Source organism: Rhineura floridana, chromosome 7 (genome assembly GCF_030035675.1).
Source record: "Rhineura floridana isolate rRhiFlo1 chromosome 7, rRhiFlo1.hap2, whole genome shotgun sequence".
Classification (NCBI taxonomy): domain Eukaryota; kingdom Metazoa; phylum Chordata; class Lepidosauria; order Squamata; family Rhineuridae; genus Rhineura; species Rhineura floridana.
The window spans coordinates 15,192,396-15,211,918 of record NC_084486.1 but is presented as its reverse complement, the minus strand read 5'-3'; the positions used below and the strand labels follow the sequence as shown (position 1 = coordinate 15,211,918).

General features: G+C 40.4%; 1 protein-coding gene across 1 annotated transcript in view; it reads right to left on the bottom strand.

Moving 5' to 3' along the window:
- LOC133388618 (heparan-alpha-glucosaminide N-acetyltransferase-like) overlaps positions 1-18,842 on the bottom strand; it is a 206,921-nt gene extending 188,079 nt beyond the window's left edge. The window contains exons 1-4 of the mRNA XM_061634577.1: positions 18,773-18,842; positions 15,921-16,015; positions 11,713-11,849; positions 3,523-3,650 (exon numbers count right to left, since the gene is read on the bottom strand). Coding sequence (XP_061490561.1) covers positions 3,523-3,650; positions 11,713-11,849; positions 15,921-16,015; positions 18,773-18,842 — 430 coding nt within the window. The remainder of the gene's footprint in view (positions 1-3,522; positions 3,651-11,712; positions 11,850-15,920; positions 16,016-18,772) is intronic.
- Between the last annotated feature and the right edge of the window lie 681 nt (positions 18,843-19,523).

Genomic DNA, 19,523 nt, shown 5'->3' with positions numbered 1-19,523 from the left:
ATAAATAAATAAATTCTCTCACAAATTATTCACCCTAATGGAATCAGCATGTGAGGAAGAATGCTATTTTAGCTTTTAGCGATGAGGATCACCCAAAGAACAACAGCTGAAGATAGATGCTTTTTTCAGCACTTCATATGTTGCAATCTGCCTATGGTTTTTGGAGGTGTGTGGTGGCCTCTACTGGAAGGCATGTGTAGCAAGACATCACTTAAACTAAAAGGACTTGGTAACTAATTTGGAAGTTACTTTTTACAGCTACAGATGGGAATTGTCTTTATAAATGTAGATCGGAAGTTAATCTTTTGCCTCCATACATTTTTAGCTAGTTGCCTTATCAATACCCAAATGTTCAAAAGATGACATTGCCATTTACATTTTTGTAATATCTGGAGCTGAATGAAGAACAGGTACAAATTCTCATATTTATTTACCAAATTAAAATAAGGGAGATCATCCTTGTGACTTTATAAATCATATCAATGAGGTGTACTAATAGTGAACTCAGTTCTGGAAGTGCTGGACTTTATTTAGCAACACAGAATCTATCCATGCACAAGACAAGAGGTCTTAGCAGGCTTGGGGGAACACAAGAAGTACCAAAAAATACTGGGAGGATCCTAAGAGAAGAATCCCCCCGCAATATATATATATATATAACAATGAATGAGGATTTAATATGCTCACTGGGCAAAGAATGCTGACTGAGTGTTCAGGAAAAAGAACAGGAAGGAAAGGGGAATGGAACAGAATGCCACCCTTTTATGGGAAGTTCAGACACTGTCTTAGCAATGTTTTCTCCTGTGCCATCCTCCTTTTTTTCAGACTAGTTTTTTTCCCCTGTGCCACCTTCCTTTTTTTTCAGACCTGATCTGTAGTGATTTCCCCTCACTTAGAACACTATTGCAACACCAGACTGTGCAGGGTTAATGAGCCTTTAAATAGACACTTCCTTTTTCTGCTTAAGATGGCCACAAAAGTAAGGATGAATTGGCCCTCAATTAGTTCTTGTTCTCTTCAGGTGAGAAGCTTTAATTATTGGGCAATTCCTCCCCACCCACCCATTACAAAACAGGGTGCAAGAATTAATTAAAGGACATTCACAAGTAGCAGGAAGCAATTAGAAGCTTGAAACTGCAAGGACAAAGCTTGTAATTAAAGTTGCAAGGCACTTTGGTTGAACAGGTCTTGCCTTGAATCAATGTTACAGAAGGATCTTGGCTTTGGGGATGGGCACTGCCGGATAACATAGAACTAAAGTACCACGTGGCACCACTGTTTTTATTCTGCTTTGAGCCTGCCTCTGCAGCGCTGAATGGCTTTAGTGTAGAAGCAATCTGTGAATGGATCTGTAGGCAGGGGAGAAATTAATAGTGGAAAATGGACTTAAAATGTCCATCTCTTGTTGTTACCCAAATATCATGTAATATAGGCCTTTCCTCCTGTCTGGATATGTGGTGGAGTGGTTAGAGTGTTGGACTAGGATCTGGGAGACCAGGGTTCAAATCCCCATTCAGCCATGAAGCACACTGGGTGGCCTTGGGCTAGTCACTGCCTCTCAGCCTAACCTACTTCACAGGGCTGTTGTGGGGATTAAATAAGGAGTGGGAGAACCATGTGAGCCAGTGAGCTCCTTGGAGGAAAACTGGGATATAAATGCAATATTAAATAAATAAATATTCTTGCCAACAACAGAGATCTTATTTTATTTTAAGGGTATTTTCACCTGAGGTTTATATGATCTGTAATGTGAAAGAAAAACAAACTACATTTGAATTCTCTTTTTCATTCCATCCCACTCAGCTTCTACAGCTGGAAAATTGGCTATTTAGTATCATGTGTGAGGGGGAAATTAGCATGGCCATGTCTGCATTATAAGCCTAAACAAATTTAAAGCCAGCTTAATCTACCTTGGCTTATTTGTTCCCCAACCCACTAAGGAACCCCAGAAATTATAGATATGTAAAAGGGCTAGATACTCCTATTACATTTCTTGTAATGTCCAGTAATTTAAGAGATCAGTATAGCCACATTTTTAAATCATCATATGATTTAAGGTGTAATCCTAAACCATGTCTACTCAGCAGTAAATTTGACTGAATTCAGTAGAACTTATTCCCAGCTAAATAGGTTTTGGATTGCAGTCTAAGGCTCAGAAGAAGGCTCCATTGGGTTCCATGTGAGTTACTCCCAGGTAAGTGTGTATTGGATTGCAGCCTAAATTGTGACCCTAAAAAAATTATAATGGGTTACATATTTTAAAATTGCTCTTCTTGGTAAGAAGGATGTGTTCAGTCCTCCATCACTGTGATATTCTGGCATTAATTACTTTTGGCTTCAGGCCAGCAGAATAGCATTCTGAAATATTTCTATGTATCTTTTTAAAAAGTTTATAATGCATTAATATCAATTAAATTGTTATTTGTATCATTGTGTTAAAGTGTTTTTGCAAATATACTAGTATGCTTGTTCTAATAATCACAAAACACCATATTTTGGCTTTACAGATTTTAGAGAGATTTTTCAAGAGGTGATGAGTCACCTGGGCACATATTTAAGCACTCTTAAGAGCAGAATGTTTGTTACTCCTAAATCTCCCAGGAAAGATAACTTATCTTACTTCCTCAGTCCCCATTGAGGAGAGGAAAATGGCTTGGTTTATTTCTTATGTTTCTAATCCTCTGAATGATACAAACATTTGTAACTTTCTGCAGTTACTGTTTTAATAATGGATTTTGAAACAAAGCATTTGGCCTGCAGCAGGAAAATGTCACTGACTGATACAGTTGTCACAAGATGCTGAAAACCAATTGCTTTGTAATATTTAAATATATCTTGCCTTGCATTACAAGAACTCTCTGATGATGGGAGTGTCAGACGAAAAACAAACAAGGAATGACAAATAAGGGAACATCCAGCACTGACATTATGTTCCTCTTGAGCAAATATTGTTTTTGAGGGATAGTACCCAAGAGATGCTAACAAGGCCAACAGTAGTAAAGGCAATGGTGACTCGCTCTTCTGAGCCACACTTGGCTGACAATCAGCTAAGCATGAGAGAGAAGTGGACCCATGCCCTGTGCTCTTTGTTACTGAGTTTGATGTTCACAAAAGTGAATCTCAATCACAGGCTATCAGCCTACAAGACAAAGGGCTTGGCTCACAATCTGCCACTAAAGCGCCAACAAAACACTATAAAAATTCCACTGCTGTCAAAGTCAGCACGTCAAAATAACGGAAATAAAAACCTAAAGACAACAGACATCTAACCAAAAGCAACTGCCTTTGATATATTATCTTGAATTGTTAGCTGCTTTTGGACATGTAAGGAAAGACAGAATGTAACATCTTATAATATCTAAATAAAACAATGGAAAACAAACTCTTGGAAGCAATAAGCCCAGGGGAACATGTCACTGAAATTCACATAAAATTCAACTTAGGTTACTTAAACATATTAGTGACACATCAGTCCTTTCCCTTTGGTACTGTAAATAATTTAACAGTGTGTTGAGTACTTACGGATGTAACCATTCACAGGATCTTTCTCCACACTCAATGTACAAGAGACTCCAGTTGTATTCTTTGGAAGAGTGTTGGACTGGACAGACAGCAAGTACTGACCTTGTTCTCCATATAATGCTCTCCAACTAAATAAAAACACATAGGAACAAATGAGAAAGAATAATTGGGCAACAACTGGTATTCAGAGGCATACTGCCTCCAATGGAGGAGCTAGAACATAGCCATCATGGCTAGTAACCATTGATAGCCTTATCCTCCATGGATTGGTCTAATCCTCTTGTAAAGCCATCCACGCTGGTGGCCTTCACTACCTATTGCTTAATTCTGCACTACTTTCTTTTGTCAGTCCTGAATCTTCCAATGTTCATCTTCATTGAAAGGCCCTGGGGTTTTAGTATTATGAGAAAGGGGAAAAAATGCTTATCCACTCTTTCTACACCATGCATAATTTTATACATATCCCCCTTATTCACCTTTTTTTCTAAACTAAAAAGCCCAAATATTGTAACCTTTTCTCAGAGGGGAGTTGCTGCAGCCCCTTGATCAAGCTTGCCCCTTTCTGCACCTTTTCCAGTTCTACAATATCCATTTTGAGGTAAGGTGACCAGAACTGTACACAGTATTCCAAGTGAATTTTCACCATAGATTTGTATAATGACATTATGATATTGGCCATTTCATTTTCAGTCCCTTTGCTAATAATCCCTAACAAGGGATTTGCCTTTCACAGCTGCCACACACTGAGTCAACATCTTCATCAAGCTATCCACTAGGATCTTTTGCTCCAATGTGCATTACTTTACACTTCCTTACATTGAATTGCATTTGCCATTTTACTGGCCTTTCACCCAATTTGAAAAGAATTGGAGCTCCTTGCAATCTGTTTGTTTTAACCACCCTCAACCATCTGGTATCAACAACAAACTTGGAGACTTCACTACTTACCCCTAACTTTAGATCATTCAAGTTTAAAAACACAAGTCCTAACAGTGATCCTTGTGGATTCTACATTCCTATATTGGAAGAACTGTCCATTTATTTCTGTTCTTTGTTTCCTGTTTCTTAACCAGTTAATGAATGCAACAAGATTGACATAGTTTATGTTCCTTAGGACAAGACTTTAATTTTCTGAAGGAAGCCTTCTTGCTTCTAATAGCTTCCTTGACTCTGCTCATTAACCTTGATGGCATCCTCTTGGCCCTGGTGGTATCTTTCCTGATCTGTGGTACACATTCTAACTTCTATTATTGTTGTTTTGAATAACCCCAACCATCCTGGAGAGATGAGACCCTTTTCACCTTCCCTTTCAATTTACCAGTTCCCCCATATATTTTTTTTACTTAAATGTGATGGCGTACTTTCTTGGCAATTGTCCACTTAAACATATATTTTTGATTATATATTTACTTTTAAACAACAACCTGTGCATACCTTTTTCTTTGTTTTCCCAGGTTAACTTCAAGAACTCTCAAATATTTCATTCTGCTGAACTCCACTACCCATGCAAATCCTATCCTTTTGACTCAAAAAATATTTATCCTGTCCTCATGATTGTCATGGTCTCTTTTCCTTGACACTCCCTTTGTGGCAGATCACAAGGGGAGGACACAGCCTTTACCAGTCTGTGGGCCAAGCCACAAGTTTTTTATTGACATCCATCTTTGCAGTGACCTCACAATGGATCACATTGCTTAGTAACAGGTACACTCCTCCAAGTCCAGGATATGGCCATTGAAGACTGTGAAATAACATCATGTTGTGCCATCAATGTACATGGCACTTTACAATTAAATAAGCAAATTGGCTGCTGCTTATATTCCTTGAATGGAGAATAACTTCCATTCTTTCTCTGACCTTCCCATACAGGCTGTTTTTCCATGCACTGTCTGGTTTAGAGTTTTGGCCTGGGAAGCTACTAACAGGGCATGGGGGGCAGGAGTGAAGCAAAGACAGCAAGGGATTCCCTAGATCTAAAGCCGTACCATTGAGCACCCTAATCCATTCACCTCTGCCACACCAACCTGGAACTGGCACAGCAAAAATATCAGAATTAACTATGCACACTTACACCTTCTTTCCTTGGTCAGTGTCAGCAGCAGAGCTATAGGTACAGTTGTGGTGGTTCAGCACTTCCTGGATTGCTCTGCCTGTGGATATTTTCAGCATTAGCAATGGCTGCCTGTAGTTTCAAGGCCTCACAGAGAGAGAGAAGGAGGACCTCGATCTTCCCAGAACTGGAGCTTGTACAGTGAGATAGGCCAGAACAAAGCAGGCAACAGCAAGGAAAGAGTGGCATTTTGTGATACAAAGTGTGCTAACAGGAAGTTTATATAAGGAAGCGGCAATAACCAATCACTGTGGGGAGGGATGGAGCGAGGCAAACAACAGGTTAAGCTACCCGGGTCCCCAGAGATCTTGTGGTTTTCAATACAGGTGTCAAGTGGCTCAGGAAGGAACCAGGGTTCCAATGAATTTCCCAGAAGGCCCATGGCTCATGCTCGATGATCCTGACAACTGTATACAATTCTTATCTGAGATTTGGGATCCAGGAATTTTCCTCCCCAAAATGTCCATGCAAGAGGGATGGCTCCTTGGTTCAAATCTGTCTCGCCTCATGACTAGCCTAATCAAACTGCTAGACTCAGCCTCCTTCCAAGGGCATCTTCAAAATAGTTTCTCTTTGACAGATCTGTCACACACATAGTATCCAAAAATGGGCCCTGGAATCTGATACCTCTGGATGCTGCCAATTTCTACCACAGAACTAGAAGGGGTGTGTGTGAAGATTGCAATATACTCTTCTTTTTAATGAGGCTTGTGCAGTGATGTATTAGGCAGGTGAACCAATTGCCATTTTTGGACATCTTTACTATAACCTTTCCAGCTGGCCATTTTATCAGTATTTCCCATCAACCATTTCATTAGCGCCAAAATGTTTTTGCCACATTAAAAAAAAAAATCATTCAATAGTACTTAAATTAAGCAGTACAGCACTAATTTTAAATGGTTAAAACACAAACAAATGCCTTTCCATTGCCATGACTATAGCAGAAGAAGCCAATATGGCTTCACAAAAAGCTTAGAGAGGACCTGAAAACAAAAAAGGACACATACAGGAAGTGGGAAGAAGGCCAGGCCACAAAGGAAGAGTACAGGCAGGTATCACGGAATTGCCGGGATGGCGTCAGGAAGGCTAAAGCTGAGAATGAGCTGAGGCTAGTGAGGGATGCTAAAAGCAACAAAAAAGCTATCTTCAGGTATGTCCATAGTAAAAGACAGAGAAAAGAAATGGTGACACAGCTACTCAATGAGGATGGCAAAATGATAACAGATGACAAAGAAAAGGCAGAAGTGCTCAATTCCTACTTTGGCTCAGTCTTCTCCCCAAAAAGGGTCTATGACCCTCCCAGGAAACATGAAGTAGAAAGGGCAGGATTGGCGCGTAAGAATGATAGACAACTGGTCAAGGAAAACCTAATCACTTTGAACAAGTTCAAATCTCCAGGGCCTGATACGAGGGGAGATACAAGAGAGTGCCCTATGCTGAACAGGTTTGCATTTGTGATTCTGGGGTGGATCATGTCCTACTACAATCTCCAAACCGCCATGAAGGCAACCCTATTACTGATCAGGCCATTGCACTGACAAAGCTCTTTCTTTCAATGCAAGAGAGAAATCCATCAGCACTGGCACCCCAGGACAAACGAGGCATGAGGTGAAGCCTCCTGACTCAGTTCTTTGCCCCTTCCCATGACCTTTTATCAGCACAGTAATTCCTTTCATAAGGAAAAAGTGAACTGCTGTTCCTGTATAGCTGCAGAGAGCTAGTGTCCTCTAATACTTAAAAGAATTTTAACCAGGAACATCTCATCTAATCTTAAACAAGAAATCTTAAACTCATTTTAACGAGGAAATGTCCAGTTGAAATCTCACCTGAGCCATAATCTCATTGAATGGCCTTAGGCAAGCCACTATTGTCTCACCTACAGCTCCTCCCACTTGTTATGTGGCGATAATACTACTGGGCAGATGATAACAATTACTGGACTGTTTGAAACTGCTGGTTTAAACAAACAAACCAAAGATCTGCTAGACTGTTGCAAAGATTTCTAAATAATGCATGTAGACCACTTTTGTTTTTGTTTTAGTGCTTTTAGTGTTTTTATTTGCCTCCCTGGTCTCCTTCTGGGAGGAAGGGTGGGATATAAATTATATAAATAAACAAATAATAAATAAATAAATAGTAAAAGCCACGTATGCACATATTTCAATAGGGTCCGGCCATGTAGCCTTCAACAGTTCAATTGATATCCCAAATGATATCTGGGAAATACAATGTGATGTGGGCCTGCTGAACACACCTTATTGAAATTGTGTACCCGAGGGGCCAGCCTTAAAACTTCATGTTACCATTTTCAGTTTGAAATCAATGACATTTCAGTGATAGATCTGCCAGTCTCTTTCTTTCTTATACATTTCTCTTGAAAAACTAGGAACATATTACTTCAAACCATTTTTGCAGGCTTAACTTCAATATTTTTATTAGCTTCAAAAACGTCTAAATGCACATATTCAGAAAGTAGGTTCAAACCTATCTCGTAGATTAATGAAAATCAAATGGTGTATAGCCAAGAAAGAAGCCAAAAGCAAATGGATCAAACTTAACACAATTCACTAAAATATGAGACGAGCTAAAAGGATGAGAAATATATTGCCTTGTTTGTCAAAGAGGAAGTCAAGTACATGAAAGGACAAACTTGAGGGAATATGGAAATCTGACAGGGATGCAAATTTGGAGCTGACATCAGGCAGCACATTTTAAATTAGGAACCATCCGCCAGTCACTACACCCACAGCACTGAAGTTCAACCAAGGAACAGCCAAAGGGTACTTAGAGGGTAGTGGTTTTTAGATGAGGGGAGGAGAGGCTACTGTCTCGTTTTAAGACAGCTTCAGTAAATCATGTTAGCTCATTCAAGCAAAGAGGGGAAAAGAAGAAGGTGAGGGGATAGAAATCCTATTGTTGCCCCTTACAGTTGAACAAAACAAAGCTAGGGGCAATAGAAAGAAGCGCCCCATATTCAAAAGTAGCTGTAAAAATATCAGTCTTCATTTTTCAGACTGGGACCAGTTTCAGTTTCCATCCTTTGACTCTGAACTGACCTCTAATGTTGCAGACTGTAGTGCTGGTTATTTAAGACCATGAGAATTATTGTTATTGGGACTGTGTCAGAAGTAAGCATAAAAAGGCATCTGGACTGAGCCCCAGAGCCTATGGCTTTCGCCCCAGAGTTTATTCTTAAGGTTGTGGCCAGTGTTAGTTCTACTCAGAGTAGTCCCATTGAAATTAATGGGCATGATTAACTTGGGTCCATTAATTTCAATGGGTTTACTCTGAGTAGTTGGATACAACCTAGAGCAGCCTTTCCCAACCAGTGTGCCTCCAGATGTTGTTGGACCACAATTCCCATCTTTCCTGACCATTGGCAATGCTGGCTGAGGCTGATGGGAGTTGTAGTCCAACAACATCTGGAGGCACACTGGTTGGGAAAGGCTGACCTAGAGGGCCAGAGCTCAGCTCTGACCACCACAAGGTAAAGGCCTCTGAACATCTGCAGAGTGCATTTCCCTCACCAGTGAGTAACAATAGTGATACAACTGCAAGACTAAACCCACACTTTTTTCTGGGAAGGCATGGTTGTAATCCATGCTAAATTGTTTTCTAATTTAGTAGGTATTTAAAAGACTTGGTGAACAACCCTATGGGCACCAATTTGCTTAAAATGTGCATATTTTAATTTCTATGTAAAGATGCAAGTTTAGACATATTTTCAGAGGGTTGGAGGCCAATAAACTCTGATTTTTGCTATCAGGACTTACTCTGAGTTGTGGAGTGCCAACAGTATTTTCTGGGTCCAGTATACTACCTGTGGATTGAATCCTCCAGTCCACATACAATTTGCTGGCAAGAGCTTCTGCTTATGTACATATTAAAACTAAACAGAAGCCCTGTCTAACATCTGTCATGACTTTTAGAAGTGGCTTACCGGGTGGAGCAGAGGTGCTACATGAGCTTGCAGCAGGTGAGTTTCTGTTGCTTTCTGGGAGGCCCACCCCACTGAACTATTGCATGTACTTACAAGACTCTTGTCACCAGTCAGTACTATCTACACATAATATCCAGATCTAAACAACCTCTGTATCAAAGCAGCAAAATGCCCCCTGTGTGCAAAGTGCATCGTTCAATAACCTTAATTAAGCTACATCACATCATCAAAGGATTAAACTTTCCAGAAAACATCTGCCCATTTTAGAGATGGAAACGTTACAGGTAAGCTTGAGAGATGGGGAAAAGCCTCAAAGATTACAAAGCAAACAGCATTCTCTCTGAATTCCAGATGGTGGGGACAAACGACAGAGGAATGCTAGTGTGCTTATGTCCCACTTATAAACTTCTCAGATACATTTTATTTATTACATATTTATGGACAGTGTTTACGGGTTTCTCCTGTGCCATTTTGTCCTCCTCAAAGTAACCCTAAGAGGTGGCTGCAAGGGAATGACTGTGAGTGAATGACTGACCCACTGTCACCCAGTAAGCTTCACCACCATTGCCTCCTGTAATTTACCAAATGCAGGAGATAAGGGCTTCCTTTTCCAGTTTGTTAACAGGGTGGCTGAGCACCCTAGCAAAACACAGTCCTAGTGAGATCCTAGCCACCTCCCATCTTTCTTATTTGTACTGATAGCCCACCGTTCACCAAATTGTCCCAGGGTAGATTACAAAAATAATAAACTAAAACCCACAAAATCAGAACAAAATACCAGCACAGAACTGCCATCTACAACAATGTAGGAAGAGGGAAGATACCTACTCAACCAAAGGCCTGGGTAAAGAGGTGCATCTTGAGCGTGTGTTGAAAAGCATACAGTGATGATGTATGATGCATCTCAGAAGGGAAATCATTTCACAACCTGGGGGCCACCACAGAGAATGCCTTCTCATGCACCACCACTCCCCAAATGACAGCAAGTAGTGGCACTACCAACAGGGCCTTCCCTTCTGATCTCAGCACGCAGGTAGGTCAATGTGGGAGGAGGTACTCCTTCAGATATTCTGGACAAATTAAGGTGGCAGGTGGCTGGGAGCTCACCGGCATGTGTTTTGCAGCATGCCCTAGCCACTCTGTTAGCAAAGTGAAAAGTTAAAAGTTAAAAAAGGAAAGGAGGTGAGCAGGAGACCCAGGGTCTGGGGCAAAATTTGGAGGTGACATTTTCAAGACTGATCAATCTAAGCAGAATGATTATGTGATAGTCTCCCTAAAATGTGTTAAGAACTAATGTACATTGTATATAAATCCTGCAACAAAATCCTAGCAATCATAATCTGTTCACAGCCTTTAGTCAGCTCTAAAGAGGTACCGGTACAAGTTCTTGATACTGCAAAATCTTCCACAGGGATAGGCATGTTATTCTCTTGCAGCAAAAGTAAATACTCCTCTAGCACTTTGAAGAGACTAACCAATGTGCTACTGGTTACTACAAACGTATTATTGACGATCCAGCAGAAGCGCTGAAGCTTTGCTTCTTGTTTCTCAATCTGAATTTGGCCCTGTTGATTACTGGGTGAAGATATAAATTTGAATTTGATCAACTTAGAGAGGAGCTTTGCTCAAAAATTGTTGCTTGGGCTGAAGAAAGGACTCCATCGATTTTAGAGATGATACGTTCTTAAATTCACATGAAATCCCTGGCAAGAAAAAAGTAATGTTTCTAGAGACCACTTCAAGATTACCTTCTTATGTAAGGTTTTGATTCACGAAACCCAAATTCACTCTCTGGGCTTGTAGTGTAGACAGTGGACTCTAAAACAGTAGCATCCTTCTGTGGAACTTTAGCATTCAGTTTTTTTTTAATTTCTGTTTGTCTATATCATGTGTAAGCAGGTGATTTCTGTATTTTTAATACATATTACTTTTAAAAACTAGAATGTCAAGGTTTACCCTAGCTTCTCCGATATGCTATTTTTCTATGTGCAAAGTTTTTGCCATGAACTATCATTCAAAGTTCCACCTGAAGTTTGAAATGATATAATCCAAGAAATACTTCTCTTTACTTTCCTGGAATGTGTAAAGCAGCCTTTCATTTGCACCATTTCACCCAGAACCACATTTTTATGTGCTTTACCTGCAAATAAGCATGGCCGAATCTGCTTCCGTAAATATTGTGATGATGAGAGCAAAGTGGGAACTAACTGCCACACTTGCGTTAGAAGGCACTCCCACTGAAGCTGGTGAAACCGTGAGGAGAGGCTGTGGCAGACACTGAAGAAAAAAGAAAATAAAATAAATAGGCAAGTCTATTAGGATTTAAGATGTTTGTGGGAAACATAATACAACTAAGGAAAAGTAGGCTGTGCTGGTGGGATAATAATTTGAGTGCCAGTAACCTTGAAGAGAGTGTGCCCATAATTAAATGTAGCACTGTATCTCTAGGGCCCAAGAGGCATTCACCTGGTCAGGGCTCCCACCAGCCCAGCACAGGCAGCTTGTAACACTGTTTAGGGCTTTGGGGTAGGAAGAGGGACACATTTATCTTTCCCAATCCTCCTGAACCGCTCTATCCCACTATACAATACTAAAGGGCTCTGATTCAGAGATGTCTGTCAGGCCCAAACCACAGCACTTTGTTGCAATATTGCAAAGGGTGCTGGGGGGGGAGGAGTTCTGGAGAGTGGGAGAGATAAAAGGTGGTCCCCTTTGTTTCTTCTCTCCAGACCTTCCTGGCTTGTTTTTTTAACCTTATGATGTGCATCCTCCTGACCCCAATATCCTCCCCTTCCAGGATACTATAAGCTTAGGGGCTCAAGTAGACCAATTTCCTCTCCTTTCCCCCATTTTGTATCAATTATTATTTATTAATGCATTAATCAACTTTTATATATGTCTCAAGGCAGTTTGCAAATATACCATAAAAGAGCTAAAATTCTTTTTTGTACTGTTTAAAAAACTAACAACTAAACATAGGCATTCATTCTGTATTTTTTTTTAACCGACTCTTTAGCTACACTGTCGTCCTGGGACATAGAGCATAGAAATTTGTCAAGCTATAATTCTACCTGGGAAATATATTACTACCACTGTCTTCTTGGGAGGCATTAAATGTGGCTTGATGTCCTTTCCAAAATAAGAAACAAGGTTGCGTAAAGCCGAGCCAATAACAATTATAAAAAGAAAATGGTGATATAATAGAAATGTCAATAGAGTTCCCCATCTTGTAGAACTGAGGCTGCAGTCCCATGGCTACTTTATCCAGGAGTGAACCCCACTAAACTCAGTGGGCTTTACTTGCAAGTCGACATGTATAGAATTGCACAAGAGGTCTTTCCTGTTGCTGTTGAACACCAGCAGCCTTGTGTGCATGGAGTGGGTTACAGCACAATTCTATGCATTTCTATTCAAAAGTAAGTCCCATTGAGTTCAGTGAGACTTAGTCCCAGGTAAGTGCCTATCAACTTGCAGCCTTAAGGGACAAGGGCCTACACATGAAACACAAAGGTCATAGAAGGAGGTTCACAAAGCATAACTCCCATATTCAAATAAACCACGCCATTAATCTCAGACAACACCGTATGTAGAATTCTTGGAAAGCTGCTCTGTGTCTGGTAAATCACACATGATGCTGTCAGAAACTAACAGCCTATCATTCCAAGCCAGCTTTGATGCCAAGAACACTTAAAGCTAATTCTATCTCTTATTTTTGTCCTTGCTATCGACCTCATTTAGTAAGATGAAAGGAGAGAAAACAATTAGTTCACCCAGAGATTCTATTAGGTGGAAGGGATGTGGACATTTTGATCAATACTCAGAAGGTTATGGTCTGGGCTGGAAAATGGGGATTAGTTTTCTAGGATGATGAATGCCCATTAATCCCAGAAGCCTTTGCAAAGAAAGCAAGACACCGAGTCTTTCAATGCTTCAAAAATAAAGCATTCCATTTAACCTTCTCAAGCCATGGATTGAATTATAAACCTATTCCATCAAAATAGCAGTAAGACAGTGTGGGCATGTTTGGTAGAACTAAATGCTCATCCTCCTAGCAACAGAACATTGGACATGTTGATCCTACTTCTCTTTACCCATATATTTCTCTTCTTCTGCTGGAGCATCAGGGACAATACTGGTGATTTTGTGGAGTAGCGGACCACCATATGCATATTTGTTTCCTTTTTCCCAAAACTGGGTGGATAGGTTTTGCGCCCCAGATTTGATGGCCATGTTTGGTTTTATAAAGGAAAATGTTTTGTAAGACCAGAAGTGTCTAAAGGCCACTGGGGAAAGACTTGCCACACCTGGTCCTCTGAACACATCCACTGATTCATGGGATAATCTGGGAAGCATCACCATTGTTCAGAAAGCATACTCCCATCTCTGAGCCCTGACTGGACAACAGAGAAATTAAGACATTGGGAAACAATGTTAACTGGGTTAATTAGTAGTTAATTTGTTCTGGCAACTGATCTGGAAAATATGGCCAGGATCAAAAAGACAAAAGAAAAAAATGTGAAACTAATTCTGAGATTCCATTCCATTAAAACCTCCGTACTCCATAGGAGGGAAATTCTGAAAGTAGTTTGTGATATGGCATTGGGATCAACTATTGTAATTTTTTTAAAGAAGTCCTAGCTTTCCACTGGAGTATCACAAGCCCTTGCCATGAGCCTAAGTAGCTCTTTGGATTCCGGTCTATGTATGTAATCTTTGAGTGCAGGAGGGAGCAAGTCTCCAGTTTTAATCCAGGATGCTACCCTAGCAGCTCCTAAAATATGACTTTCTATGCCAAGGATATGGCTCTTTTTACATTAAAATTCCTCTCACCAGTTCCTTCCAAGATAATGTGGCTCTAGCATGGATATTCTCTACATCAGTTAAATTTCCATGCAACAAACTATGCTACATCCCAGGTATGGAGAATCATCTCTTAGAAGTATTTCATAGTTCAGATAAGTATGTTGCCCACTAGCTCATACTCAAACAATTTGGAGCTACTCTGCTTGGCATATGACCCTCCAGATGTTGTTTGACCACAACTTCCATCAGCCCCAGCAGCAACGCCAATTGTCAGGAATGATGGGAATTGTAGTCCAACAACAATTCAAGGACCACAGATTGCCCACCCTGAGTGTGTATATGATGCATTCTCATTGCAGAAAGTGGGATTGGGTGCCACAGGTACAAGTTTTTATTTATACAGAAAGCCCATCAAAATCAGAGCTGCCAAGCTGTACAGATTAGAAAACTCTGCCCTTGGATTGCAATGCAGTAAGGTATGGTAATGATGGAGCTTCTGACAATTATTGGCTAAGCTGCCTTGATGTCACAGAGGCAGAGGTGTCTTTGGATGCCTATGGCAGAGCTGCTCTGATTTTAAAGCTCACAGGCTGCTATTGGCTAAGCTGCTCCGATCCGAGAAAGGAAGAGGGTGGTAGGATGGGCAGAAAGGTCTAGAAAAAGAAGAAGATAGAAGTATGGTCCTAGGAAAGCAGAAACCAGGGGCCCAAAAAGGAAAGAGACCAAGAGAACCAGAAGTGGTAGAGAATAAGCACTGAAATTTAGAGAGGTAAAGTTGTCCAGAAAAATGTGGAGAAGACAATGGTCAGAGAAAATAAAGAGTTGGAAAGCAGGGAAACTGAAAGTAAGAATGGAGAGAGAACGATACATAGCTATGAGAACAAAAATGGTCTCCCCCTCTCATAATACCAAAATTTGGGGTTTCCCAATTAAATTCACTCTCAAAAGACAATCACACAAAAGAAAATACTTGACGTAATGTATAATTATTTTATGGAACTTACTGTCGTAATGGACAATGTAGTGACCACTAGCCCAGATGCCTTTTTAAAAGGGGTTAGAGTCTAATCATTAGGCATACTAAGAATAGGATTTAAGTCATAGTAGTTAAATGGAACCTTCATATTAAAAAGCAGTCTTCCCATGAGTTCCCATAGGAACAAACAATGGGGGAAAGATGGTGCCTCCATACCTTGGTTATGGACTTTCCAGCATCATCTGATTGGCCATTGTTCGAAACATAATGCTGAACTAGATGGATCCTTAGTGAGGATCCAACAAGAGCCTTCTTATGTTTTTATGCCATCTGGTGAGGAGCTGAGGAACCACATACTGCTCAGAAATAACTAGCACAATCAGTGGCTGCTAGCCTGTAGTTATTTGTAGTGCCTCCAACTCACAGGCATCCCTAGGCTCCCTATAACCAAACGGCTGTCAGATTTTGTAATACCACTGACTCTCGTCCTACCTGGACTCAGACAATTCCTCACACAAACAGAAGGCAGCACAGCAGTTACTTTCTCGGTGAAGTCCCTTCTTACTTACTTTATGGCAGGCTTCAGAGACGTAGGAAGCAGCAATTCTTTCAGGAAGGTAATTGTTGACAGTGAGCAGGGCCTGGTCAAGCTTCAGTTTGTGACCTAATTGCACACAAGGAAAAGGTCTTCTGACCAACGTGTATCATGCCAGAAACCACCACATTTGCTGATGCCACAGTATCATTGCAGCTAACTGGCAGCCTTTGTTTTACGCCATAAAACACAAAACAGCTTTGCATTTGACAATGCGGTATGCATGTGTAACACGCTCTGGGCCACTTTCCCCACACATCTGGTGTGTGCAAAGTTTGGCATAATCTCTGCTGAAGTGCAAGTTTGTACCGCAATATTCTCCCCCAGCTTGTGATTTACAGTTGCTGTTAAAGAGCTAAACGTATACAAGTGGGGGTTGGAAGAGTATTGCAGAAATTCTGGCACCTGGAGCTGAGTGCCTCTGAGCACATGTAGAGCCCCCCCCCCAGACATATTTTTTAAAGAAAGCTAAGCACAAAAAATGCTTGAGCATTTGTTTTTTTACTTTTGTGGAGAAAATATTTCTTTATTTCACCCTTGTCTGCCTAGGGAGGCAATGTTGCCAAGTGATGTATGAACATTTGAAGCTGCTTTATACCAGGTTAGACCACTGGTCCATCTAGACAAGTATTGCCAACTTTGACTGGCAGCAACTCTCCTTGCTGCCTGAGATTTTTGATCTAAACATCGCAGGAATTGAACCGGAAACCTCCTGCATATAATGCATACAAGGTACCACTGAGCTATGATCCCCCCACCCCCAAAACTACACCTCCTGCGACATGGCTTTGCAGGAGACAATCTGTAAGAGAACAACTGGCAAATCAAGCTTTACCCAGCTGATTTTTAATAGATATAGATTACTGCACCATTTCAAGTATGAGAAGAACTGAACGGCCAATGCACCATGTTGGGTTTGGCTGTGGGAAGCTGATTAAAAAACCCCATTCGACTACAACTCTCACAGGGTTATTACCTTAACATTTGTTTTTTTAAATGGAAGGAATGACAACACATCATCTTAACACTAAATTTTTAGGCAAGCATCTAATATAACCTCAACTAACCATCTGTATGATAGGAATAATCATAGTGACCTACCACAAAGGGTTTTTATAAGGGTTACCAAATAAAGGATGGGAAGCACTTCAAATGCTCTAAAGCACTATATAAATGTATTATATTTTTATATTTTAGCATTATATTTTAGAAGTAGCCATATGAAGATTTCATTTCGAATGCATAACCAATGTAATAGTCACACCATTATGATCGAAATATCCTTTCAAGATGTGATCGGTTTGTTCAAGAAGCTGTAACACCAAGGGCCCATTTAGTCCAGGATTCTGGTCTCCAAATATAGCCAGCCAGAGCCTTCCAAGAAGCCCACATGCAGGATGATTAACTTATCCCCGTCCTTTGTCTTCAGCTTCTGGTATTCAGAGGTGTGATGCCCTTGGGACATGGAGTTCTGTCTGCCATTGTGGTTAATAGCCTTTACTATGAATTTACAATATTCTTTGTGAAAGCTTATCTTAGATTAGTGGCCATACCCACCGCTTGTGGTAGTGACTACCATCATTTAATTTGGCATTATACTTTTCAAATAGTTCTGCTAACAGTGGAGAAGCAGAATTTTACAACACAAATTACTGTATTGTGGGCTGTTAGGATACAAGATGCAAGGCATATGAAAAGCACTTTCTTGTGCAAGGTTCCCCACAGCCCATTTTAAGGGGTTCTTAACTCATGGAATTTTCATGCTAATGATCTACAACCCAGATAGGAATCAAGCTATTATGCAATCACTTCAGCCATAGGAGGCACTGCACAGATTAAGGACAATTTAGTGTGGTGTAGTGGTTAAGGTGATGGACTACCACCTGGGAGACCAGGGTTCAAATCCCCACACAGCCATGAAGCTAACTGTGTGACCTTGGGCCAGTCACTGCCTCTCACCCTCAGAGGAAGGCAATGGTAAAAACCCCTCTAAATACTTCTTACCATGAAAACCCTATTCATAGGGTCACCCATAAGTCGGAGTCCACTTGAAGGCAGTCCATTTCATTTTCAACATGACAGGCCACGCAGAATAGTGCATATTACTGATTTTTGCACACCTTGCATGTTTTAAATTAAACCCAAGCTATTGCCAAAGGAAGACTTTTAAAAATGCTACAGGAATAGTAAGTGCATTGGAACATACATTTGTATACTCATACAGGGTTGTTAACGTTAGACCTTTTAATGTCCAAATATTGCTAAAGTAAATAATCAGTCAAGCCAGAAAATTAATGAGGATCAGTTTCCTAGTTTAACTGATTACTTGTTCATAGAATCACAGAACTGCAGAGTTGGAAGGGTCCTAATAAGGCCATCGAGTCCAACTCCCTGCTCAATGCAGAAATCCAAGTTAAAGCATACCAGACAGATAGCTGTCCAGTTGCCTCTTGAATGCCTGCAGTGTTGGAGAGCCCACCACCTCCCTAGGTAATTGGTTCCATATTTTTTAAAACTGTTTAAGACACTCTACATACAACTGTCTCTTAAGGTGCAGCTGATATTTCTAATTGAAAATAAAGGCTCCGATTTGTGTTTGTAGGAATATCCTTCCTGACATACAGATGAATTGTCTGACAATCATGTTACTATGATTTTAATATACTTTAACGTATCTTGCAACACAGATAGGAATGTCTGAAATTAACTGATATTGTTTGTCTCTTGTAAGCAGAACCAATTAATATTCATAATAGCAAAGAGCCAAAAAATGTAAGCTACCTATTTAAAAAACCCTGAGGCTTCCAGAATTTCACTTTCTCTTACCTGCACTGCTGTTCTGCACAAAGCTTATTCCAATGAAGAGCAAAAAGACGGCTGTTGCATTTGCTGCCATTTTCTTCAGCAAACTGTTATCAGCAAACCTTTACAGGTTTCACTGCGTAAGGATCAGAGGTCATAAGTGCTTAATTACGTTCTTCTTTTTATATAAGATAAACAACAAAGGAACCTGAAGTCTAGGTCTCATCTGGTAATAACTCAGTAGCAAATCACACATGAGACTGTTCCCATTTTCAAAGCATCACTCGTGTTACAGCAGTACTACATACTATACTAAACAGCCCACCACAAACTCTGTAATGTGCTCTAACACTATAACGCTGTACACATATCTCACTCCCAGTTGGCTGCCACTGCAGCTGATAGGGACACAGCATAATGACCTCAAGCTTAGCTGTACTACATATTATGGAGTGGGGGGGCTGCCAGTTTTTGGTGACAACCTTGTGTTGAGGGCTGTTTTATCTGGCATACCTGTATTTTTGGCATTCTGTTGCTATGGTTTACTTGTGAATGTGATTTTAATGTGTGTAAGCCGTAAGCCTCAGAAAAGGTAGAAATGTTATCAATAGATAGAACACAACCCATAATGTTATAATTTTACCCTCAAAAACAGAATCCAGTGGATGTCTCATGATTTGTCAATGGTTCTGTTTTGGCAATGACACACAGGCCTACAGTAACTGCATAATAGTAAGCAATGGGTGCTCTACTCAGCACAGATGAAATGTAGCCA